The sequence below is a fragment of the Streptopelia decaocto genome (genome assembly GCF_964273445.1).
Source record: "Streptopelia decaocto genome assembly, chromosome: 16".
Taxonomy (NCBI): Eukaryota; Metazoa; Chordata; class Aves; order Columbiformes; family Columbidae; genus Streptopelia; species Streptopelia decaocto.
Window position 1 is genome coordinate 8,481,803 of NC_138671.1, and position 26,512 is coordinate 8,508,314.

General features: G+C 46.2%; 1 protein-coding gene across 1 annotated transcript; it reads left to right on the forward strand.

Moving 5' to 3' along the window:
• Window positions 1-1,497: 1,497 nt before the first annotated feature.
• METRNL (meteorin like, glial cell differentiation regulator) lies at window positions 1,498-25,683 on the forward strand. Its single transcript, XM_082067147.1, has 4 exons — window positions 1,498-1,780; window positions 7,615-8,003; window positions 23,965-24,024; window positions 24,735-25,683. The coding sequence occupies exons 1-4, from the start codon at window positions 1,668-1,670 to the stop codon at window positions 25,049-25,051; spliced, it is 879 nt and encodes a 292-aa protein (XP_081923273.1). The 5' UTR covers window positions 1,498-1,667; the 3' UTR covers window positions 25,052-25,683.
• The last annotated feature ends 829 nt before the right edge of the window (window positions 25,684-26,512 follow it).

Below are 26,512 nucleotides of genomic sequence, written 5' to 3' on the forward strand. Positions count from 1 at the left end.
TAAACCCCCCTCCTAGAGAAATAATCAAGGCAATGAGCTCTAAAGCCTGTGTCACTGCACATGACAAGGAGAATCAGGCATTTTGCATTATTGCATGTTGTCATCACTTTGCTCAGTGTTGTCCCTGCATGCTAATTACATGTTTACATCCATTGCATCATTTGACATAATTACTGTAATTATGTTAATACTTCATAATCAACAGAACAGTACCTGTAATTTACCAAACAAAAACGACATGAAAAGCTAAACCCACAAATGGAAGGGGATATGCTGCGAAGGATTTAATCCTCAGTGGAAGCGGTCAGAACTGGAATATCCTGGTTTAGCCATCAGATCCTCCCACACAGCATGGGGGCACTTTGTGAGGTGTTTTGAAAGGTACTAAGGAGGGTAACACACCAAACTGTGAACAGGGTGCACATGTTTAATACTCATCCATGAACTCTCACCTAGAAAAATCTGTGCAGTGCCTTTAACAAAGCTGCATGACAGACACTTGAAAGAACAACAGAAGACTGAGAAACTCAGTGATCTGGAAATATTTTAACCCCTCTCCTATCTGTGAATGTCCAATATCAATCTCAAACCCCTTGTTGCTTCTTTGAAGGAAACACACGGTACCTGACATACCGGAGGGCCGTCTGTGTGCAGCTGGATCCTCTCCCCCTGCCCCATCCCCACATCTAGGGTGCTTTTTTTTTCCCCTATTTATCTTGGCCTGCGTAATCTGGGTTTTGGGCTGATTCATCTTCTGCACTTCCCTCACAACCCAGAAGGCATTTCTTTGCCTCTGGTTTCTCACAGAAGAGTCTCTGCCACCAAGGGTTAAGTATCCAAAGTCAACTATGAGATAAACAGGAACATTAAACAAGACAAAGACTTATCCAGAGTGGTCATTAAGTGTTGGAGAGTTTTACAAATAAGATCAAGTCCCAAGTGCTTCCTGGCAAGTGGATACACAAGAAGGTTCCAGCAAAATTGTCACCCTCCATCCATTCAGGGTCCGTGCCCAGGTGCGGATCTTGCTGTGGGCACCCGCTGCAGTGGGGTGCACTGCTGGCACCCCGCCTTGCCCGGGACAGGCATCCATGGGTTCCCCAGCGCAGACGGAGCGGCCCGGTGCCCTGCACAGTCAAAGGAAACCCTTTGCTCTCAGCGGGCTCTCTGGGCATCACCCCTGCAGCGCACAGCTCGGAGCGGGCAGGGCAGGAGCGGGCACCCTGCGGCGGCGGGAGCGCTCCCGCCCCGGGCCAGGGCACCTGCAAGGGGCCGGGAAATGCAGCGGCGGCGTCTGGCACCGGGCGGGCCGGGCCGTGCCCGGGGGGCAGCGGCGGTTCCCGATCCGGCGCCGCGTTTTGCTCGCGCAGCAAGTGCGGGCCCCGCCGGCGGACAGAGGGAGGGAGGGAGGGATGGGGGAAGGAGGAGCCGGCTCTCTGCGGGCGGCTCGGGGAGGCAGGGCCGCTCCCCGCCCCTCAGCTGGGAGCCCGCAGCGAGCTGGTGCAAACTTCAGAGCCAGAGCGGCGCAGCGCGGAGCCGGGCATGGGGTAGCCGCTCCGCCCTGCTGCGCTCCCCGCCATGTAGGCGAGTTCCCGGGCGCTGCGCGCATCGCTCCGCGCCGCCTGCATCGCGTTCGCACCGGCCCGGGGGGTGGCGGCGGGGGGACCATGCGGAGCGCCCCGGCCGCCGGGCTCCTGCCGCTGCTCCTGGGGCTGCGGCTGCTGCTGGGCGGCGGCGCCGCGGCTCAGTACTCCAGCGACCTGTGCAACTGGAAGGGGAGGTGAGGCGGGACCCCGCCGGGATGGGGAGGAAAGGGGTGGAAGCGGGAGCTGCCACGACCATCCCCGCCCTATCGGAGGAAGAAGTTGGTGCCGAAAACAAAAGGGAGAGCCCTCCCGCTGCAGAGCGGCGCAGGGCGCTGCGATGCCCGGCCGGGGCTCGGGGATGGGGGTGGCAGAAGGCGGAGAGCCGGGGCTGCGAGGCGCTCTGCCTTCCTCCCCTGCCGGGAGCAGGCCCCTCTCGGCGCGCTCGCCGCGAACAGGCGCAGGGCAGCGGCCCCGGAGCGGGGAGGGATGGAGGGGCCAGGGCGGGCTGGGCTCCCCTGTGCCCGGCAGCGCGGTTCGGTGGGCTGTGGAAGAGGAGGAGGAGGGCGGTGCCGTGTCTGCCACGGAGAAGTTTCTCCCCGCGACCATCTTCCCCGCGGTCCCCAGCGCTCCGCGGCCGCGCCCGGGGATTCAGCGGGGCCGGGACGGCTCCGGCCGCGCCGCGCTCGGGGCAGCCCCGGCTGTCTCCCCCGGCTTCTCCCGCAGCCGCTGAAACTGGCCCCGCGATGCCGTGCACCTGTGGAGCGCTCCCGCCGCGGCGAGGGCGGCCCTGCCCGGGGCTGAGCGCCCTTCCCGGCCCCGCTCCCCCCGCCCGGCACTTCGCACTCAGCCGCAGCCCCCGGTGTCACTCCCGGGAAGTTCTCCCGCTCTTCGTCCCGCGGAGATGATGATGATGATGATGATGACGAGCCCCGGGAGTGGGGGCTGGCACGGTGGCCTCGCTCCTGATTTATTCTAATTGCGCTAGCTGTGAAAGCTCTCCAGTTCTCAAGTGTTTATCTCCCAAATTATCTTTCCTTTGATTGCTTGTAATAAGTTTAACGTGTGTGGTTGGGTCTGTGACCTCCTCCACTGTTCATAGCTTTAAAAAGCAACGCTGCTAATAAGTGTTGCTGGATCAGGCTTTCTGTCGGCTGGAAGGTAATTACTTGGAGAGTAAAATGTTCTTACTTGAATATTCTGCACAAATCTGACTTTCTATAAAATAAAAGTTTGGCTGGCTTGTATCAGTGGGGTATTTTGGAGCAGGAGGAATTCAAAGTGTGGAAATAGCTGGATTGGCTTTAAACGTAATAATTTATTTTCTGTTGTTGTCTGAAACATACAGATGCTTGATATTTACTTTTTTCTGAACTTGTTCTGACAACTCCTGCGTAGTTAATCCCTGGTAATCCACTCGATAGGGACCAAACATGTTAGTTCTGTGGCAAAATCTTAGTTGTGTCATTTTGCTTTGCCAATCTCCCCCCACCAAAGCTGTACCTGTTTGCGTCCCTAAGCATCCCTACTTGCGTGTACTTACTGAGACCTTACCACACAGCATGGTTTTTTAAAGGACCTATGACAAAACCCTGTAATCTTGTCCTGTTTGGTTCTTATTTTTGTCCTGTTTTCTTAGAGCAAGCAGTGACCACCCACGCCCCCTGAGCAGGGCTGGAATAAGCAATGTCTTGGGTACCAACTAAGGGGGTGACATTTGGTGGCGGGGGGGGAAGTGAAATATCATTTCCTGTAACTGAGTTTGGGGCAAACTGATGATGCAAGCTTGGTCTCACTCGCCTGTTGTTGCTCTGGGGAGCCAAAGTGGTGGCAGGTCCTGACGATGCTGTTGGGCTCACAGGGAAGGAGGATCTACCTTCTGGCACACACAGTTCAGTCTGGATGGTTTCACTTGAGTGGGGGAGTCCAGGTGGACAGGAGTCCTGGGGGGGATAAGGTAACCCAGGCTGGCTTTGGCCTTACTGGTAGCAAACGGGTGTCATCAGAAATGCTGGCAGTCCTAAGGCCATTAAATATAATCTGCTTTGTCCTAAAAGACTAGCAGTCAGGAAGGAAAGGTAATTTGATGTACCAGTAAATACCATCTAATTACATATTTCAGTGTGGATACTAATAGCTATATGGGTCAGAAAGGACTTTTTATGTGGAATATAATGTTTTGAAGTCATATGATGTTTTTTACTTTAATTTTGAAAAATCTGGAGGCTTGGATGCCAAACAGTAATCTTGCTTCCTATGGAGAAGTTCTGGGTTGTCTTGTGCAGGCAGACTTGGGAGGCTAGTAGTAATCTCTACAGTAAACCCCAAAGTGCTTTCTCACCTTTATATACATGTTATTAAAAGCAGTCATCTTAGAAGTAGAATATTCTGGATATGATTTATTTTTTTTCTCTTATTAACTTGCAGACAAGTGACCAACTTATATCCCTGAGCAGTATGAAGAGCTTCAGTAGGATTGCTATAGGTATCCCTCATGCTTCAAGGGAAATCTGATGCAATGCACAGCTTGACACCTGCAAATTAAGTACCCTCAATAGGCCGTAGCAGCACCTTAATAAATAGCTTGGCAGAGAGCTTCCAGGAAAGCTTTGTCCAGAAGAAAGCAGAAACTTCACTATGGTGTGTGTCTGGTTATTACTCTTGCTGTAACTTCAGGTTTTTGTACTGCAATGACCTCTCGATGCTTTGAGCAAAAGTGTTTGAGTGACTTGCTGAGAATATGCTGGTCTGGTGTTTTTGACCGTAGGCTTTAGGAGCAAGAATTCAGCTCTGATGTGGCTGCGTAATGTCCATTGATCTTGCCCTCTGCACTGGTGGATGCTCTGGGCAAGTCTCAATGCTCTCCAGCTTGTCATCCTTAATTAGATACCCCAAATTAGGAGCAAAAGCTTCCTGTGTTCGCTGAGGGGTTTGGGAGAACATGGGCGCTCCTAGGGCTCTTCAGAGCATCTGTAATGAATAATTAAAATAAATAGCTAAAGTAAATAGTGTGAATATTCCTCCTGCTCCCTTTCTCTTTAAATAACAGCTGTTGCATGTTTGAGCACAACAGCTTACTGCACTGATACAGCGACAGGTCTTTCAGAGTAGACAGAGGGGGTGGCTGAAACCAGAAAGGGAGAAGAGTGAGGAGACAAATGCAGTGATTCAGGGTGTCCTCATGGATTGGTATGAGGAAGTAGTAGTTGCTATAGAAATAAGTCCCAATAAATTGCACACATTTGAAAGGGAGGATGGGTGGTTCATCTATCACTGTAACCATGAAACACCTGCCCTATCTCATCCCCATATACTTAAAACAAGCCCAAACAAACCAACCAAAAACTCAAATGAGCTTGGGAGGAAAAAAAATAAGGCTTCTGGACCTCCATTAGTTTGTGGATATGATGTGTCTGATGACTGGCCAGTGAGAACATGACATTAAACAATCTCTCAATGTGGTGACATGTCATTTTGACAGAAAGCAAAGCGACAGGTTTTACTGGATGATGGTGGTTGCTGTTAGGTAATGTGAGCAGGTATTTTGAAATCTGCTTAACTTTTGAGTCATCCTTTAATATAAGGCTTAATGTGTACAGGTACTTGTGCTTGATGTATCTGTCTAATGGCATCACTCTTGCCTGTGGGATATAATTGGCTTTCAGAACATAATTTCAGAGTCCACCCTGTTTTTTGTTTGAACAGCATGAATGTTTGAACAAAATGAATGCGAAGGCTTTTTTCTCTGGCAGAAATTCGCTGCCTCGGTGTTGTTGGGATCACTTGCAAAAGCAGTTTCACTGCATGAGTTCAGAGTTTTGCCCCTGGTATCTTCCTTCTGTTTAAACACTCGACCTTCAGGGTGGAATTTGCCAGCATAGGTCCTGCAAAACCTTTACAGCTCTTTTTGATGTCTTGAGTAATAACAAGTGATGTGTAAGGGTAGTTTTTTGCCCCTTTGCTGAGGGTTAAGCTTTACACTCTTTAATTTTACTTATTCACTGCTTGCACATAAACGGACTGCTGTGTTTTCTGTTGAGTGGCATCTTGTGCATGCTGTGGTGAAAACCAATTTTGTGAACCAGATGTGGATTTACAGTCAACTTGAAATATCCCATTGAAAGTTAAGTTTCCTGAATGTGTTAAGTACTACTGAATTTGAGGGCAAGAGACTAAAGGTCAAAAACTTGTCCCTCTTTTCTCCTCATCTGTGTTCTTGATGTGGCTTTCAAGATTATTCAAAAGCACATGTTTGCAGGCACTATTGTTATTAAATATGCCTTATTTTGCTGAGCTTCCTTGTGTAACCTTCTATCAAGTGGGTCACACTGACACTCACAATAATGAGTCACGTCAACAGTAAATGCAAACCATATGGGGTTTTTTTCCCTTCTTTTATACATGGCTTCTTGTTACTTTCTAAATGCTGGCTTGAATTTAAACCCTCTTCAACACCTGAATATAACTTTGGGGTGGGGAACTGTGTATTTGGAGGTTTCTGTTGAGAAACCAGAACTTAATGTCATTACTTGCACTGTAATAAAATAGGTTATTTGCCACAGGTTTCCTGTGTAACCTCAGACGAATCACTTAATACTTTTTCATTATTTTTTTTCCCTGTCTTGGTTCATCTGCCCACAAGTGGGAATGTTGTGAAGCTTCTCTGAAGTACTACAAAGCAGACCCATGAGCTCTATTCAAGGGTCTCATTTTGGGTGGTGCTCGCCAGGCACAGAATAAAAGATGCTGATGTTTGGGAACTAGAAGGAGAAACAAGCTTGGTGGCGAAGTGATTTGCTCATACTCATATAATAGGTTTGTGACAGGACAGAGACTGGGAATGGATTTTTGCCTAATGGCCCAAATACTGCAAGTAATAAACCAGGTGTCCTACAACATTTTCTTTTAACTGGAGTGCCTCCAGCATGCAATGTTGTATTAGTGCTTTGAGTCACTCTGGGTGAAGAACCTGTGGGGTTGGTCCAGCATCAGCAACAGGCAGCAAGGGCTGGTTAGAGCTGTCCCCACTTTAAGCTACAGACAAGCAAATCTCGGGGATTTACTAGTCACCCTGCTTGTGCATGGCAGTTTGCTCTCCTTTCGCTGCAGTTGGCCCTGGGATCCCCGCGTGACTCTCCTGTCCCATCTCTGTGGTCACTGGTCCTCAAAACAGCTGTTGGAGTGTTAATTTTTAGTCATGGTGTTGGCTGAGGACACAGGACTGGTGGTGGCCCTGCATCCCAGTTATAGGAACTGGCTGCGTGTTCTGTTTTTTGCTGAACACGTGTAGCTGTGTGTCTGCTGGTAGCTGGGCAATAAAGTGATAAGCTATGCCTAAATCTCATGTTGGGGAGAATTGGGGAACATGGTACATGTACCGAAGAAAGCAGCATAGTTCAATACTTCCCCAGCTACCACTGAAGAGTGTGATGTCTTCTCTCCCTACCTCCCAGTTTGCAGATTTGGGCTGCCCAGCTGGGGCAGGGGGGTATCAGTATCACCCAGAGCATCCCTTTGCTCCAGTTCACAGGGTGAGTTTGGCATCCCTCCCAGTTTCAGATCCATTGGGAATACAGACTTGGAAGGGGAACAAAGTACTTGAAAAAAAGGTGGAGTCCGATCTGCAAGGCTGGAGAACATGCTGGTTTAAGCCACCAGGAAGGGAGTTCGAGTGTACGTGTTTTACTTAGTATGCGCCAAGTCATTTGCCACAGCTCAGCTGATGGGCAGTAACTGAGGCTGGAGTAATTTAATTGCTTTTGATCATGTGCTTATATCCTACTTAATTTTGAAGTCAATTACTGGTGGTTTGACTTTTTCTTTTGGGAGATGGTTTAAAATTGTCTCATAATATTAAGGTTGCAGTCTTGCAAGAGACAAGCACTTCTGACCGCTGCTGAGCTGGATGGGCTAATAACACCCTCATAGGCTTCCTGTATTTGTTGATGTGGGTCTCTGAAGGTTTGAGGTTATGACAGTCACATTACCAGCTCCGTCATTTCTCTAACTTTCTCTTTCTTTCTTCCCCCAGTGGTTTAACTCACGAGTCTCACAAGAAGGATGTTGAACAGGTCTACCTCCGCTGTTCTGAAGGGTCAATAGAGTGGATGTATCCCACGGGAGCACTCATAGTCAACCTGCGACCCAACACTTCACCTGCCTCTTACAAACATTTGACTGTTTGCATAAAGCCCTTCAAGGACTCTGCAGGAGCAAATATTTATTTGGAAAAAACTGGAGAACTGAAACTCTTGGTCCGAGACGGAGATCGCAGCCCCGGTAAAGTGTATTGCTTTGGCTATGATCAGGGAGGGCTGTTCATTGAGGCCACTCCTCAGCAGGACATTAGCAGGAAGATTACAGGCTTCCAGTACGAATTGATGAGCAAGGGGATGGCATCTGATTTGCACACAGTTTCCGGTGAGTTCTGGGATATTGGTTGCATTTTCACATATTGTATTGGATGCATAACAGATGGCAGAGTGAGTGAGTGAGTGGGAAAGTGGTTGGGTCTGAATTTCATGTGCTTTTAAGGACATGTTTTATAAACAGGCTATTGCGGAAGAATTGATTGTTTTGGTTTGTTTTTGTTGTTGATGTAGTTTTTTGGGAGCTGGTAGCATAGGCTGAATTCCAAGCGATTTGTTAAGGGCTACGTTGTGAACGATTCTCCCCTTGCCGGCGCGGGGTGAATCACAGGAGCTGGCCTTACCCTGTAGTGAACTCCAGCGTGAACTGGCCTTCCAAGCCTTGCTGTAACAGTTTTCTAACTACTTTTTAACTCAGTTTTTAAGACCCTGCTGCATGTTTGGAATAATAAACATTTAAACAAGGAGGAGCTCCTTTTCCATGTTTGCTTTTTTTTTTTTTCCCCTCTGCAACTACTGCTACTTGCTGACCTAATTATTGCATTTTAAACAGGGAAAATGGTGTGTTTCCTCCTCTGCTCTGCTTGCTACACTCTCTTCAGCATTACTGTGCCATGGCAGAGCTCTTCAACACCATGACAATACTTTACAGTGCCAGTCTTGTCTTCTCTCTCAGTCATGATGAAGAGCAAGTTTTGCAGGGAGGAGTTTTACACCACCGGAAAGCTTATAGGAATAGGGAGTGGGCAAACTGAAAGAGCTTACAAGCTTGTAAAGTCTGATAATAAATAGCAAGCTAAATACCATTTGGGAACAATAGCTCTAGGTGTAACCTAATTATGCTAATAAATGATACGGTCTGAGAAGAAGAAAAACTAGCACTTGTGAAGGATGACGGGGGGAAGGGGAAATTCTCTTTAGGTGGGTGGTATCTGGTTCATGCATCTCCTCCATTCAGAATTGCCTCTAGCTTTTACCCCCAAAACCGAGGAGGGGGAGGTTTCCAGAGTAGCCTGAGGAACAGCAGATCTAAGGTAGTTTGTCCCAAATGAGGTTTTGTGGTTTAGGGATTTAAGTGGGGAGGCCATGGTTGCAAACAGACTTGTCTTGTGGAACGGCAGGAGCGAAGGCAGCCCCGCAGCAGCGGAGCTGAGTCCTCAGAGCACCTGGGAGGTGACTTGGTCCCGGGTACAACCCAATGCGAAAAGAGCCTGAGACGCCCTGCATAGGCTGCCCAGATTCTGCGGCAGTGATGCCATATGCTTTGCCTGAGATGCTGCTTGATAAGCAGTGCTGTGGCTAATTAAACTGCAGCTGTATCTTCATGGCATCCCTCGTCCTTGTTTGGGATAAGTGGTTGCAGAACTGGTGTCTCCTCTTCTCCCCTCCCCTGGCTCCCTTCCACAATAGGACTCTGGATTTATATGTTTATATATTTGTACATAGTCACTGCCCTGCTGGCGTTTAGATGGTGGCACACCAGTTCAGATGTGGCTTTTTCTTTATTGTGCAGATCTTAGTTGGGCTGAGATGAACAGCTCTTAACTCAGCAAGAGCTGAGGGCTAATGCAGTAACCCCAGTAACTGATAGATGGCGTGTTTGCCATTAGAACAAAAAAACCTATCAACACAAATATTCAAATATTTAAGTTGCCTTCTTTCCTCTTGCTGCCTATGCAAGTTGTAGCTTAACATCGAGGATTCTGCATTTTAAGCAGACTTCTCTGCTTCGGCATTGTACAACTGCGGCAAAAGAAGTAGATCTGCTGCAGAGCTGTTTTCCCAATAAGATCATTCCTGCAAAGATGAATACGCTGCACAGAATGTCAGCTATGTAGTACAATTCCATCGCAGAAGACATTAAATACATTGTTTAATCAGTTATTTGGAGAATGTTCCCAGATTCAGTGCTTCTTTCTTTGACAGGCTGTGAGAATGGAGACACAGGCAGGCTAGCGATAAGCAAGTCACTTAAACTCACCAAGAAAAGTCCTACACTTTTTGGAAAAGAAAAAAAAGTGAAATTGCTTTTGCATATGTGTTAAATAATATGTGAGAAATAATGCTAATTGCTGCTGGTTTTAGTTTGCATGTAGATATAGTTTCTGCAGAGCTTTGCTAAAATGAAGAGGACTTGCTGCTGGCACACTTACCATCACCAACCGGCACAAACTGCTGTGTTTTTACAAAGAAGGGCTCTTCATTCCACATAAAATCTTGGAGATTTTTAAAGCTGATGGGAATTTTCTTCAGAGACTTTCAGAAGTCAAACTGAGGAGTGAATCCAATTACAGCCTTCCTCTTTGACAGGCATATTAAATGACTTTTTCTGTGGCTGCTGTATTTTCAGCTGTAACAGACACTGGTCGGATTTCGGAGCTGTCTTATAAAACAATGTGGTGGGCTATCTGCTTCACGCTCCAAGTGTCTTGTTTGGACAGAAGCAGCTTTTTAATAGTTCATCAGCAGAGCCTTCAGGGCAAACTAGGGATCTCTATTGTATTTTAAATTATTTCTCTTGCCTGTTTTTGGATCCCCAGACTCTGGGGAGGGGGGCGGGTGAAAACACGATGAAAATGCCATACATGACTCTTTCCACTACTCAGTCAGATGAGCACTTTTATTCTCCTATAAATATCTATATGTCTGGGGAAACTGCCAAATAGCTGCCTTGTGAGGCTGCTATAGAGCAATATATCTGGGGCTCTTTGCCATTCATGGACGTCCTTTCTTCTGGAGCTGCTTCTAGTCTTTCTATGAAACCTCCAAATACCCTTTACTGAGCTATTCATTTGGAGGGGAAATTCACAATCAATTGGCTGAAATCACCAGTGACTTCTTCATCGGCGAGGAGGCTCAAGCCAGAGGCAAACACTGAGCTTAAAGGAGCTGAAAACTGGATTTAAGGTTCTGTATTTCTGCCCAAACATACTTCTGGCCCTTGGTCACAGACTTGGCTGCTGCACACAGGAGAGATGAGGGAGCTGAGCAGAGAGGCCGGAGGTGTGAAGGGATGACAGGGACGTGCGAGGTGTTGCAGATGGGGCTGAGATGTGCCGGCAGAGCCAGGCAGAGGCACCTCTCACGCAGGGCTTCATCTGACAAAGGAGGACTGAAAATCCCAAATATCACTGTATCTGTAATTGCAGAGCGGGGGAGATGACGATCATAAAAGACCCAGGTGTGGGGCTCGGTGATCCAGCCCTTTCCTTGTGCAATAACTACTCGCTAACAACTTCTCTCCACTCTCCCCGTGTTTGTTTCCTGGTGATAATTATTGTACTCTGCCCTTGAGTTTACTCTCCCTTCCTAACCTGGCATCTCAGCTCTGATTAAAGAGTGTAAGTCATCTGTTTAATACTTTAATGACCTGTTGTGTCCTCAGAGCCCTGACATTGCAGGGTGCATCAACAAATCAGCAATGCTTGGCAGGGTGCCTGTGGTTTAATTAGAAAACCTCAAGTTTTATTAGTTTACCGTCATTCTTTCCCACTTAATCAGAATCTAGCAAATAATTCAGTAGAAAACACACAAAGGTTCTGAATTGGCCTTTTCCTTTTCTTGGGAAGGTTGAATGACACAGTGTAGTCTTAACATTTTTCAGATTTTGGGCTTTTAACCCTTTTCTTGGCCCTATTGTATTATCATCTTAAGGCTTCCCTAACTGTAGCAACTATTTGTAGTATACTGATAGGTTTTAATTCAGAATGCTGAAATTTGTACCGGATTGAGGTATTTGTTGTACACTGTTTTAGTTCAGATTGCTGATATTTGGTACGAGATGGTTTTTACTGTGATAATAACCAGCAAAAAAACCCCGCACTTCTGGGGGTTTGTAGTTTCTTAAGCCGGGAGGAGGTGCAAAGGCAATATTTGTCACCTTTTTATGTGAGCAGTCCCTAAGAAGGGTCACCTTGACAATTCAGACATCTGGGTTGTTGCATTCTCCTCTTGATACCAAAGTCATGGGTGACCGAAAGTGCTTTTGATTTCAGATTAGGTTTTGAATTGGATTCCTCTGTCATTCCCATCCACACGGATGGTCCATTAAGCTCAGCCCATGCTGGTGGTGAGGCTCTGAAGCCTTGGTGTTTGCCCAGCTGAAGAACTGAGGCACTGTGACATCTTGGCCTGAGGCCATTTGAGAAGCAGTAGAACTTGTTTAAGTTGTTGAATTCTGTTGATTCTAATCTTTCCTGCTTGTGGTAGAGGAGAATACTCTGGGTTTCTGTTATAGTGGCAAGTAGATGGAGGTTTTGACAAAAGTGTTGTTTGGCCATATAGTTCCTAGAAGTTTTCTGAAGATGTTGACCCACACGAGTGTCAGCTGTAGAGGAGCATGTGCCTGGTCTAGGTCTAGGTCTAGGTCTAGGTCTAGGTCTAGGTCTAGGTCTAGGTCTAGGTCTAGGTCTAGGTCTAGGTCTGCCTTGCACCGCAGCAAGCTGCTTGGATTAAATTCCTGTGAAAACGGTGAAGGTCCCTTGAGAGTGATTTGCTTTTTTAAGTTCTTCAGCTTCTGCTCAACTAATCTGAAACAAGAATCTGTAGGTTTGACCAAATGTTTTGGAGAGGAATCACACAGAATCCCAGAATGTCAGGGATTGGAAGGGACCTCGAAAGATCATCCAGTCCAATCCCCCTGCTGGAGCAGGAACACTCTTCCCCCTGTCCCACCAAATGACCTTTATTTTGTTGCCTAAAGTCTGGGTTTCTAGAGTGTCACATCTGAGCTCCGGATCCAGCTTTATGTAAGCTGTGTAGTTTGCTTTTCCCATTGCACACTCATGGTGATGTCTATAATTCGGTTGTTAGAGCTCAGGAGGTAAATTGAAAGCCCTTTCATTACTCATCCACTTATGTGTAGTAAAGAAGTCAAACTTTAACAAAAACGGCCCTTTATCTTGATGGCATCTACTGACCGAATGCAGGTTCCAGTAACGCTTTTCTGTGTTTTCTTTATTAATGCTGGGTACCTGGCTGAGAATATTAATAGATAGGAGTATCTGAAAAACAAGGCAAAACTGGATAAATCCAGTTAACTAATCAAAACCAGTATTCAGCTATTTCCTGTATGCTGCTAATTCACTGGCCTGAGAAAACAGATTGGAAATTAAGAAAGCTCGTAAGTATTTGGGCCGTGCCAGTGTTTCTACTAACAAATGGCTTTCTGAAGCACCCCTCTTAACTTTTGATCTTTAATGTAGTTGGGCTTTGGCAGAGGTGGGCACCAATCTCTGCAGGAATTCTGTCATCGCAGCTCGTGGGCTCCTGATCTCATGTTTTCCTCTGGTTTCTTCCAAATATCTAATATATTTTTTTGCTTCTTGGAGTCTGCACGCTCTGCTCAGCTTTGTAGCCTGAAGCAGCAGATGTGCTGGTGTATTTTTCACTTCTTGACGGAGTGAAAACGTTCTCTTTCCTCGTCCCAGAGGCCGGTGATTGGGAAGCCGTGGCCGGTGTGTGCCCGCTCACTGCCAAGGTATTCGCAATATGGAAATTGTGGTCAGGTTGTCGCTGGCGTTAGCAGAGGAGGGGATGGAAAGGGGGACTTGGAACACTTAAATTGAAAGTACCCGCGACCTTTATGCTTAGCACAGGTTCTGCCTGAGTCATTGTGACTATTCGAGATGTTGGCACCGTGCTGCGTGGCTGCGGTGTGTGTCCCATACCCCCCGTCAGATGAGAAAACCAGCTTGCTTTGTCTTTTTTTCCCCTCCAGTTTCTGCACAGGATAAAACTCTCCTACCTGTTAAGCTGTGTTAGGGGAAAAAGTGAATCTGAGTGGGGTCTGGTTTGATTAGCACAGAACGGAATTGATTTCTCACTCCTCCCAGCAGGATTTGCTGGTGAAATGCGGAATGAGCAGCAAAGCGAAGCCCTGGGGTCTGGGCTGTACCCCTGAGTACATGTTGTCCAGGTGGCCTGTAAGGTGGGCTCACTGATCAGCTAAAGGCTTGCTGTTGTTTGACATGCTTTGTCTCTCTCTAAAAGTTCAGCAGCAAGTTTTAAGAGAAAACCACCAGAAAACAGCCTTGAATGCAGTTCAAAATACACTTCAATTAGAGGCCTCATAGGGGACCATTTTGACACTCCTGCTTTAGGATATGTTATTTTCTGAATAGTCTTTGTACTCACCCTCCTTGTAGGAAGTTTTTCCATAGTAACTTTCATGGCTTTTCCCCTGGTAAATGATGAGACAAAACTAGACACAGAGTAACCTTGTACAAAAGAGTAAACAGCATTCCCTAACTCTATATGATTTGAAAAAGCACATTTTAAGCTAGTTTTTGTGAGCATAGCGCTGAACTGGGTGTCATGGATCAATATCTGCATTGATCAGGCTGGCTGCTGTATAACAGAGCCTGGAGGGAGATTAATTTTAAAGAGGTAGAAACCTGCTCTAATTATTCATATATCTAAAGTGCTCAGATTGGCAGCAAATGATTGACCTGGGGGAGAGTTTGAGAGCAAAGTCTTTGGGTTTCTTCCTGTGCGAACTGATTTTGAAGTGCGGTTCTGATGCTTGGGGAATGTGTATGCTCTTACATGTTCTTAAATTGAGCTGGGGTGATGTTTTCAGGATCTGACCTTCAATAAGGTGAAAAATGTTGAACTGAGAAGTCTTCACCTAAAAAAACAAAACAAAACAAAACAACCTAAAATTGGAAGGATGCCCTAATTTAATCTCTCCTTCCCCCAAGAAAATGAGCTTGACAGCAGTCTCCTCTGACCCCGCTTGTCTTTTGATGTTGCCAGGACAGTAGCTGGTTTTGCAGTGGGCAGAGGAGGTGACAATGGAGCTGCAGTGATAAATACACAGCTGCAGGGGAGAGGGGGCAAGAAAATAGCCTATTTTTGCTAGACTGGCCACGAATGCCGTTAGCTTATTTCTCAACTCAGTGGGCAGTCAAAACCAATAAGCAGTCAGGTGTATTGTCCGGGCAGCTGGGGCTCTGCTTTGCTCTGACCTTTATGTACTGCAGGAGATAGTCCCACAAACAGCTTTGCAATCCAGCCGAGTTGCTTGGCAGTCTTTAATAACGCTCTGTGCTTGCTCTGCAAAACTGTTTAGTTTGCTAATTCCTGAGGCTGTAGTTAAAGAAGGGATGGGAGGGCGGGGGAAGCGCATTCTTCTTCCCGCCCCCCACCTTCTCCGAGGAATAAAAAACTTATGGAGACATGGGCCAAATTTTTCCAGTGTTAGGGCCTTGATTTGCAGGACAAAAAATCTCTTTCACCTTAATCTGTTGTAGAAACCAGAAAACATACACTGTAATATTGCAAAGACACTGGGAAGTCACCCTGGACCCAAAGCTGTGGTCTGCTAAGTCTGGCCTTGGGAGGTTTAATACTGGGACAAAAAGCTGCTGGCGCATGACGTGCAGCTTTGATCCAGCAGTAACTTCGGCTGCTGATTCAAATTTGTGGCAGGATCTTTTTGTATGGGTTGTTCTGGCACCTCCTTGGGTGTCTCTCTGCACTGCTCTGAATCCCATATGAGATTTGGGCACTGAGGAAAAGGTCCAGGCTTATATAGAACCGGCAAGTGTACATATTTTAAAGCTTTTCTTGTAACAAATGAAAAACCTGTAGTAACTTTTTTTGGGTTAACCGATCAACATTATAACATTAAAGATGTCGCTGTGTGAGATGTAGCCCTTCTACAGGCTCTTGGAATAGGCTGATTAAATAAGCATGGTTTTAAAATGAAAACTGCCCTTGCTCCTTCAGAGCTCTCCCACATACCAAAAAGCATTTGATTTCTAGAAACAGGAAGGAGAAGGACCTGTGTGGATGTGAGTGCACATGTGCTACTCACTTAATCTTTGATCTGTCATTATTCCACTCTCAGGGTTTAACTTTAACCAGCCACTTGTTACTTAATTCTATTCCCCTGCTCCCCAGGAGGCATTACTGGACCGGTCTGAAGAGGAGGGTGGTGGGGAGGGGAGGAAGGCTCTGTGTTCCTGGCGGGGACCCAGCCTGGCTGTGGGTGCTGGCTCCAGCCTCTCCCTTTGCCCTGCCGGGGCCAGGGGGACACTCCGGCACTGGGGCTGAAAAACACCTTCCTTTTGCATTTTCTGCCTTGCATGCGCTTCCCGAAACTCAGTTGAGGGCTTTGTTAGCTGTCAGAGACAACCCAACAAGACATCAAAACATTTGTTATAATTTTATGTTTTCCTGGGTCTGAGTGGTGTGTGCTTTTACAAGGCTTCGGCAGGACATTTTCTTTAGAAGAAAAAGAGGGGATGGGCCAAGCCATGAATCTTTCTGGGTTTTGAGCCAGTAGCAGTGTTTGCTGTGGTGCAGTGCTGCTGGGCAGTGTGGAGGTGCAATGGGGCAGCAGGACGGAGGTTCTGCCCCAGCCCGTTCTCTGCTGTGAGGTCAGAGTGGACCAGAGTCGTCCCTCAACCCTCCAGAGTCACCTCCAACTTCCAGCAACTGGTTCACCCTCGTGCCTGCCCAGCGCCTCCCATTCCTCATCCCCCTTGGACAGCAGTGGTGGGTTCAAGGAAGGAGAGAGGTATTTTCTGTGAGATAAGCAAATAGATACATTTTTTAATGGGTTTATATTGCTGTCTCGTGTACATACAGCAGGAGCAATTCCCAGCATTTCTCTTGCTGTCTGCTTTTCTCTTCAATTGCAGTTGGGAAGGGGAGAGAGAAAGCAAGGAAACGGCAGATGATTACAAATGCTGCGTGGACTAGTACAGGTGGAGAAACACTTTTTGTTTGCTGGGCTCTCTCTTTTCACTGCAATTCAGACAAAAGGAATTTAACTGAAAATTTTATCTGCTGAGTAGGGCTTTTTGGATGCGATACATTACAGTCTTGACTGTAACTGAGTTTTTTTCTAGGGCTGGTATGCAACAGGTAAGTGTAGGAGCTCGTCAGGGACTTGGCACCCATTCTGTTAGCATCCCATCGCTGCCCACCCCGGCACAGTCCTGCACCACACTTTGCCAGGGCAGCACGGGAGCTTAAACCCCAAAACCCCAAGCACGGCTCTGTGAACCTGCCCTGGGACCAGGGGTGCTGATGGAGACTGAACTGCAGCTCTTGGCCGAGTACGGCAGGATGGAGCAAGGGGGATGATGTTTGGGACAGGCGTTAGTTATTCCTGATGGAGCAATAGGCAACCCAGAGGAGTTGGGATGGAAAGAATTGTCTCGAAGATATGACACCTCATAATTTCTCCTATGTTGATGCAACTCATGCATGGGCCTGGAGGTAGAGTTTAATAGTGTCTAATGCTGCTGGAATCAAAACTGCTCTGTGTTTTTTTATTTATTTATTTATTTTATTTTTTAAACAACTGGCTGTGTTTCTAGCTGACCTTCCAGCTCGTTTGTAAGGATGGGTGCTGCATCTTGGAACAGCAAAAAGGCATTGACTCTGCAATCGCAGAGGATCCTGATGTGCTCCGTAGCTGCTGAGCCAAGTTTCATTTTGAAAGCTCTTGCAAATGGAGCTTGCCCAGTACCAAATCTCTTCCTCACACTGTTTACGTAAGTAGGCTTCTTTGATACTTAAGGACTTTAATAACCTCTTGGAAGTCATTTCTGCGAAAAGATAAATTTCTAGCTCATGGTCTTTTGTCTTAACATTTCTCAGAACACAAAGGTCATCACATCTCTGATGGTGACGTTTACAATATGCTTTTTTTATTCTTTCTTTGCAGGAAGGAAGTGGTATTATCTCAATTCTCTTGGCACAATCCATGCCACAGCATATGAAAGTCTGCATTTCATTAACCTTATTTGCAGGTTTAAGTTGTTCTTGGCCAGTGTCTATGTTTTCTGAGTTACTTCTAAAAACTTGTGTGTTTGTGCAAGTTGAACTGAATGTTAAAAATGAGCTAAGGCTAGGAACTGGATTTTGACTACATTTCTTTTCTGAAGAAGTAAAATCACCAATATCCCTGCTTCACATGAAGAAGTTGGGGGAGAATGTCCATTGCAGCATGATGATTTTGGTCCAGCTGCTGAATCACCATCTTGTCCTGTACCAGATCTTGGCTGTAGAAGAAAGCAGCCTTGGAGTTTTTGATCTTTGCTCATGATCCTGGTTCTGAGCTGTCTTTTCTGCTCAGCACAGGGGCTCAGATTAACCTTCTAGCAAATGTGGGGATGAATTCTTCAGCCTTCATGAGAGCACTAAACTCTCTAAGTATGTTTTTCATAGCATTAACCTGCTTTCCATTGAAGAAGCACAATTCCTTTGGCTCCCATGTCCAAGGCTTATTGAACCAAGGGGCTGGGAGCAGCTTAAGCCCAGCTCTCGCATTTGCTCCCCGACTTGGCGTTTTCCTACTGAAACGCTGGAAAAAGTGCAGTGCTTGCAGAAAACTGTGTAATCCTATCCCATCCAAAGACAGGAAGACCCTGTAAAACAAAAGAACAATGAGGGAGCTCCTCTATGCACTGTGACTGGGTGTCAGGAACTGCCAGCCCAGCTGTGGAGATGCTCTGTGTCATCTGGCCATATTTTCCTTCCCCGTGTGGCCGCAGGTATGATGTTAAGTGCAGGTGTGCTGGATGCAGCTCTGCCGGCCTGAGCTCCCAGCCAGCGTGTTCATTTTAAATTTGAGATTCGCTGGTGGCATTGATGTAGTTTAGATGGTGTTTCGGCATGGGGGTTGTGGGTGTTTTGAGGTTGAACGTTGCTTTGGCTTGCTCAGGAAGAGCTTTCTGAGGGGGTGAGGGAAGCTGAAGGTGTATCTAGAAGAGAGATGACTAGTCAAATCCTGGTAAACCAGAGGGGTTGTCAAGTTCTTGTCCACCTCCAGTGCAAAGGAACACGTCTTTTTATTTGGGATATGAGCTGTGAGAGGTGTTTTTCATGGCAGAAGTCTTGCCTCTTCAAAGAGGAAGCCTAGGCAAACTTAGGAAGAAATAATTACAAGGATTTATTCTACTTTTTAATTAATTAAAGCAGGATCGGGGCAAGATATTTTTTTTCTCGCTCATATGATGCTTGCTCTTAAACTCTTGTCTCCCAGCTAAACCAGTGATTCAGTAATCAGTTGAGACAGAGTCACTTCTGCTGAGGACTCAGAAAAATGGCAGAGAAATGCACCATCATTGGAGAAACCGCATCTCTATTTTTATAATCTGCTCTCGGAAGTCTGTACTCTGTGTTTCCAGGAAGGAGACTCATCCTGTGATGCCCTTTCCAGTATGGTTGCAATTACAGAGCTGCCAGCAAGAATTTGAAGGGAGTGGGTGGGTTTTTTTGTTCCATATGAACTAATGCTGATGTCAGGTCTGCTGTGGCCCTGCACCCGTGCAGCTTGAGGTGCTGCTCTACAGGCTGGCTTCGCTTAAATCAGCCTGGTCCGCGACAAGACCCATTTGAATGTCTTCTGTTCAGCGTGCGAGAGAAAAGGCTACTTGTTTTAATCAAAAGATTTAAACCTAGAACTAACAGCAAGTAATGTTCCAACCCTGCCTGGGCCTCCTCAGTAGCTTTTGATGCTTAAAAGGTCTGAAAGCTCTTCAAAGGATTATTCAGAAATACGAACGTGTGGGTGATGTATGCCACGGAAACTGGAAGCGCAGATAAACCAGTGCGATGTTTCCCTCCCCCGCCATCCACACCTCTACCACACCGCACGCGTACACGAGCTTCTTCATAAAACCAAAGGGTATTCCTCGGTAAAGCGGTTTTCTGCAATTACTTTGTGTTGAACATTTTCACTTCTGCTTAAAGGGTGTCTCTCTTCCTGTGCGTGCTGCCGGAGCAGCGATGTGTGTTGAGCAGAGCCTACTCAGAGACGCAGGGTGGATGGAGAAGGGCTTTTGGGCTCAGTAAGTGAAGATTTGGGACAGTGTGTGAAGACCTACAATCTGGCTCATCTAGTCTTCTTGATAGCTATGAGGTTGTGGAGCGTGTTGAGAAAATTCAGGACAGAAAGAGGAGACTTATTTATGGTTTGGAAGCTGGTTTTGGGGTAAGGTAAGGTCAGTCGGATTCATGGGTGGCTAGTGAAACACAAATGTCTCAAAAGAAGATCAGGCCCATTCATGTGGTTTCTGTGAGGGCTGCAGCCAGAGCCAGCACGTCTCACTTTGAATGTGTCCTGCAGGGAGCTGTCATCGTAAACTATGACGATGGCCCTTCAAATAACCCCCCATTTCCTATTTTCAGGGGATAGAAGGGTTGTGTGCAAATGTCACAAACCAAAGGAGGAAGGACTAGAGTTGTGTGTGTGTGTTGTGAGAGAGGATCGCAGCACCTACCCACAGCTCTTGAGGCAGAGGAGACCCATGCTGAATTTCAGCACTAAAGGTGCACTTCAATCCATCCCCAATATCAGAGGAGATCTTTTCTAGACAACTCAACGCCGTGGTGCTGGCTGAGCTGGGGACCTTCTGGAGCTCACAGCATCTCCTTGGGGCACATCCCTCTCTCTTCTGAGTGCTCCTGCCTCCCCATGGAGAGGACCAGCAACGCGTTTGACAAAGCTGTTGGCCAACAAGTGCGGTCTATTGTTAGTATCACCACATCCTCCTCGGTAACATCAGGTTCAGAGGGCAAATCGCTCAAAGCAGCTGGGACATGACTGCTGGCTTGTGAGGAATGATGTAATTACATCTCCCTCTGTGGGGAGGTGAATAGAGACGCTTTTGGAGGGACTGGGCTGGGGGGGTGGAGGGAGAGGGCTGCCTCAGGTTACTTCAGGTCAGGATACTGTCAAAATCCATCAAAGGCATTCCCAGGAGAGCCCGCAGCCGACGTGCACAATGCAGGCTTTATGCCACCGCCGGTGGAGCTGAGTTATAGGCATCTGGGCTTTAGAGGGCTTCAATAAAACATTGCTTTTCTCTCCTTTTTTTTTTTTTCCCTTCCCCTGCTGCTGTATGAATTAAGGCTCTTTGGCTTATCGAGTTTACAGGAATTAGAGCAGCTGACGTTGATACTGTTGTCGTTGCAAGTTCATAGACTTGCTTTTGGACGCGAGAACCTGGTCAGCCCTTGAGACATCCCCAGGGAGTCAGGCATCCGGCAAACAGCCGTCTTGTTTGGAACCCGGGCCCGTTTTTCCAGAAAATGAACATCTTCACCTGCTGGGCAGGAGTGCAGTGCTTTTTCTTCTTTTTTTTTAGTTATAAGGTTGCTTCCCATTTTAGCCTGAGGTCTATGTGTCGTTTTGACCTACTGAGGCAGGAGAACACCTGCCGCCCGATCCCGGAGTCAACGAGGGCTGAGCTGCCGCTAAAATCACCAACTTGTGGCATAAACACACAAATTCCTTAATGGCTGTGATTCAAAAGAAAGTATAGGCATTGCCTCCTCCAAAGGATTTGGTGTTTTTTTATGAGGCTTTACAGGAATGAAGCTTTGGTTGTAGCGAGTGAATGTTATTTGCTTTTTAATGGTCCATTTACCTCGGCAGTAATCCTTCACAACTCGCTTTCCATCTGTGCTTGCATACCTTGTTTTTGCCGCTTGCAAGATATATTTGATACTCTGTGAATGCAGATGTGGGAGTTGTTCCACAGAAGAGGATTTCTGTTCTTCATATGTCTGGTATTGCAGTGATGGGTGCGGGTAAATGGTTGTTGAATAAGCTTGCATGTCACCCAACTGCTGTGAGTCAGCATGGATCTGAAGTAGGTTTTCAGTAATGATCTAGTGTGAGCAACGCTGAGCACTTTTAATTTCCTTTTGCATTTAAAAAGGATGCAGGATTTTGCCTAGAGTCCACAATTAAAATGATTTGGTTCTGCGTATATGTGGAGATTTGTTCATTTGATTTATTACAGAGTCAGTCTATTTAAATGGAAGGAACCACTTTTAAAGTAGCTTGTTTTTCATCTTTAATGCAACAGCTTGTGTTGCATTCCTTTTGAGAACAAAAATGGCTTAGTCATTTTTTTTTTTTTCAATTTTCTGATGGTGTTGGATGAACTACAGAGATGTCTGGTCTAAACCAAGACTGTTTTCACTCAGACTTAAAAAGGCCAAGATGCTGTTTTATTATTAGATCTTTGCAGAACAAAATATCTGAAATCCGGTGTCTGAAATCCGGCTGTGGATGTTGAGGATGCCCATCAGCTGTGCTTTGTTTTAGAGCTTCTGTCCGTGTGAAAATGCTGTAGGGTTTGCTCAGGTTCCCTCCATTTGGTTTCTCTAACTCGGGCTGTGACCTGGGCAGAGGGAGGCTGGAGCAGGGGGGCATTTGCCCTGGATGAATTTGGTAGGTGCCACGAATGAGACAACTCCATGGTAGGATGTTAGGTGACTAATGTAGTTTTCTCTGTTAGATGAAACTTGGGTGTTTGGTCTAGCCACTAATCAAAATGTCTTGAGTCTAAACATTAAAATATCTTTAAACTGAATGTATTCTAGTACTCTGATTATGTCCAGGCTTTTGCTAGCTCTGTACTTCTCATTATATTAAGTAGTTTCCAAACTTTTCCGAAAAAGAAAGCTGGAATGGTATGTGAGGCAAAGAAGGCCAGTAAAGGCTGACTTATTTCTAAAGGCCCTGAAGGCATTCAGACTCAAATAGAAATGCCTGATTGATCCAGATGCTTTAATAAAACTATTTTGCCTATTCCTTGTCTCTTCTTTTGGATCTTTTTAACCTTCTCGAATTATTCCTTCCACTATCCCTGCTCAGAAATGTGCATTCTACATTCTCTTTAATCCTATTAAACAGTGAGTTACACTGTGTATTAATCATCTGACTGGAGCAAATTTGGTGGATTTGGGTCAATAATCCTTCTTTCTGGATCACCGCCTTTCTGGGACCTTGGAAAAAAGAAGAGATTTGTTGTGTCTCCTGTTCAAGAATGGCTTGTGCCATCTAGCAGAGCAAGGCTAATGGCTGAGCATCTTGGGCATCGGCTACACGTTGTCACGACCAGTTTAAATGTACTTCTTAGTGCAAAGGATGAACTCCTCCGGGAAGCGGGCGCAGATGAGAGGAAGGGTGTGACTATTTGGGAATCTGGTCACTAAGTGTTTTCAGATGTTGAGGCTCAAAAACTAAATTTTTGGGGGTGGTGAGAAGCGGAGGAGCCTCTGCTTGGGGTTTGATCGTGGGCTGGGCGATGAAATCAGCGGTAGCTTCCTCTCCAGCGTGAGCCTGGCTTTGCCGAAGTCTTTGCCCGAACTAATCCAGGCAGAGCGGCACACTCGACGGGGTTTCATTTTTCTGACTGACGTGTAAGTGCTGCTTCAAGACGACACCGAGTGAAAGACGTGGGCTCTGATCCTTGGGCCACCAGTGGACAGACTTAATTAGCATCGCCGGGCAGGGCAGACCCGATAGTAAGCAAATTCCTGAGCTCAACGGGGTATTATAGAAACATCTGTACTGCAACTACAGTACCTTCTCCTCAGAAATCGCTGGCTGAGTACAAAGAGGAGCCACATTCTTGCATTGATTAGATTAGTGCAGATATCCAAATGTTTCCAGCAGTACAGGAAATGGTCTTTGTGCTGCTTGAGCTCTGACAGATACCGGCTCGAGTTTCCGCTTTGCCTCGACGCCCTCGAACACATGGGCTGGGGTTTTTTTCCTCCTTTCTTTGCCTCCCCCACTCTGTAACCTCCTGGATCTTTGATGTGGTGATAGACTGAATGCCTTGTGAAATAGCCCCGCAACACTTGCTAGAAATTGTAAGAAAGAAGCCTTGCTATTAGAGTTTAAAAGGCATATGATCTTCAAAGCCTTTTCAAGAGCTTTGAATTTACAGCAGAGCACACTGCAAATGCACCCAATATCAGAACATATTTTGTATAAGTGCAGCGAGTGTGCATGGTGTTTGCTGGATAGTACACCCCAGCAGGAGTGTTAAAGAGAGACGTATTCCTACTTAAATAAAAAAATCTCATGGGGACAGGGTTACCCTCCATTTCTTGTAGCATCATTGATGCCTGACAGGTCTTTGGACCACTTGTCCCCATGTCGTGTGTGTTCTATTTTTGGTTAATTTAAATACTGGTTTATTTATTTACTATCATCTAGTCCTTTGCTAATTCTGACCCTTTCTCTCCAGCCCCCTGCCGACCATGCAGTGACACAGAGGTCCTGTTGGCTGTCTGCACTAGTGATTTTGGTGAGTTGTTGCTTCCCCCCTCCCTTCTCCCCTTGCCTGGCTCACATAAATGTGACATCCAGAAACACTGATGAGCACCTATTTACTCTTGGCACCTTCCACCAGCAGTAAATGTGGTCTACAGGGGGGCTGCATGGTGTGAAGAACCTCAAAACCATGGTGTCCAGCTGGCACTTCCCCGGGGTGGACAGAGAATGACCCAGCAGCCACAATAGAAGTGGAAGTTCAAAGACTCGGGTGCATCCAGGAGGGGCCTTTACTTGCTGTCCTAAAATGGACTGTTGACGAAAGACCAAAAGTTTCAATAATTCTCTGTGCTTCCCTTTTTAAAGGGGAAGTTAATATCAGCTGGTATCTGTAATAGCTGAAGAACAGAAAGTATGTTGTCAGGGAGCATTAAACATGTATCTTGTTAGAATTCTTTATCATGATTGATGCTGTTTTCCTGATGTAATTATTTTTGCATTTAAATTTAATATGTGGGTGCCCTTTACTGGAGAGGTTGCAAATATGAACTGTGACAAATACAAATATATGCTGTACGTTACTGATATCAACTTAACTCTAAAAATAACAGAGGCCCCAAACTGGGGCTGCTGTAGTGAAATCAGTTCCCCTTGAACTGCCTGGTTTCATGAGGCTGAGTTTGGACCTGGTTCTTCCAGAGGGGTTTTGGGTAACTCTTGCTTACGTCCTTTTTCTGTTTCCAGTGATCAGAGGCTCCATTCAAGATGTAACGAATGAGGCAGAAGAGCAAGAATCCATAATTCACGTCGGTGTCAACAAACTGTACAGGCAGAAGAGCAAAGTCTTTCAGCTCACGGGGGAGAGTGGGAACTGGCGAGGACAAATAAAGACCCCGCTGGAGTGTGGGGTGAAACCAGGAGACGGAGATTTCCTTTTCACGGGACGCATGCACTTTGGGGAGGCCAGGCTAGGCTGTGCCCCTCGTTTTAAAGACTTCCAAAGGATGTACAAAGAGGCAAAAGACAAAGGGCTAAACCCATGTGAAATTGGCCCAGATTGAAACCCCCTGTTAGGCTGAAGATCGCTTTTTAGCGTTTGGCCGGGAATATTTCCTGGCTGCGGCAAGAACCCCGAACACAAACGGTAACTGAGAGCACGGACAGAGCCGAAGTGCAGGCTGAGACCCGCAGGACACGTCTGCAGCTGGTAGACTGATGGAAGCAACAGAGGTACGAGCTCAGAAGGCTGCCAAGCAAGCAAGGCTGGATTTTTAACCAATCTTGTCCTTACGAATTAAGTTATTATATTTTTTTAGTGACTTCCTTAGGAAAACAAACAAAGAAAACTCCCATGTCTTAATAAAAAACCCGAATGAAAGCCAACATGCCTTTGTATCTTTTTAATACTAATTTTTAAAAATGTCTTAAGCTGATGTAGCATTTGGTATGGCGTATTCTGTATAAATGGCCAAGAATGTGATAGAGCACGGTAAAACATCTTAACATTGATGCTTTGTAAAAAGCTTGGTGTACAATTCAAAGTTGTTTCTTATGACAGAAATTTATGGAGCCAAACTCTTGTGTGTGTGTTCTTTATTTTTTATTTGAAAGAATGTACAATCGCTGCCTGCAATTTTTTGTCCAGGCTGGCAAATTCTTTCCATTCCAGAGAAATAAAGGTCCCTGGATTTGACACATGCTGTTTAAAATCTTGGTTTTTTTCCTCCTCCATAAGGCTGATCTTGCTGAGCCCAGATGTGCTCATAGATCAGTTCTGGGCTGCTCACTTATTTTGTGGCTTCTCTGAGCAGAAACAGAGTTCCTGTGAGGCATTGGGAACCGCAGCGTTTTTCAAAGGGGAAGCAGGAGCTATTTTTGGAGATTTTTAGACATATGTCCAGGCAAAACCCTAAGTGTTCTTCTCTCTGATGCCTATGGAGCTATTTTGGGAACGGCTCCAATGAGCAGGCTGCCCCATCATCTTTAGCTTGGAGCTTTCTAATTGTGCTGCCTGGTAGCTTGGTGCAAGGTGGATGTTCGTGCCTGCAAGTCTTGGGGGACAGACCAGGCCACCTTGTGAAAAATAAGCACTTTAATAAGGATCAGCCGCTTTTGCAGGTTGTGTCCCATAGCAGGTACAGGAGCTCTCCCTCCTTGGTCAGTCCTGTTGTTGCCCAAAACATGCAATGCATCATTTTAATGGTATCTTTGCAAGCATTTTTAGCCTCTTGCCTATGTTCATTCTTTGGTGCTTTCTACCACCCTAACTTTCATTTTAGGTTATTGGGTTCTTTAAGTAAAAAGTAAAGTTTCCACTTCGTGACTTTTTTTTGCCTCATCCCTCATATCTCCTTCATGTAATTGTTTCTGAGGCTCAGGGAGGGTGTCTGGAGTGACTCAGGATGGTTCTCTAGGGTGGATGCAGGAAGTTCTGAGATGGGTGGGACAGAGACATCCCACGAGACTTAACTGGGGTTAAAAAAAACAGAGTTGTACCAAAATATTGGCCTGAAGTGGAACCA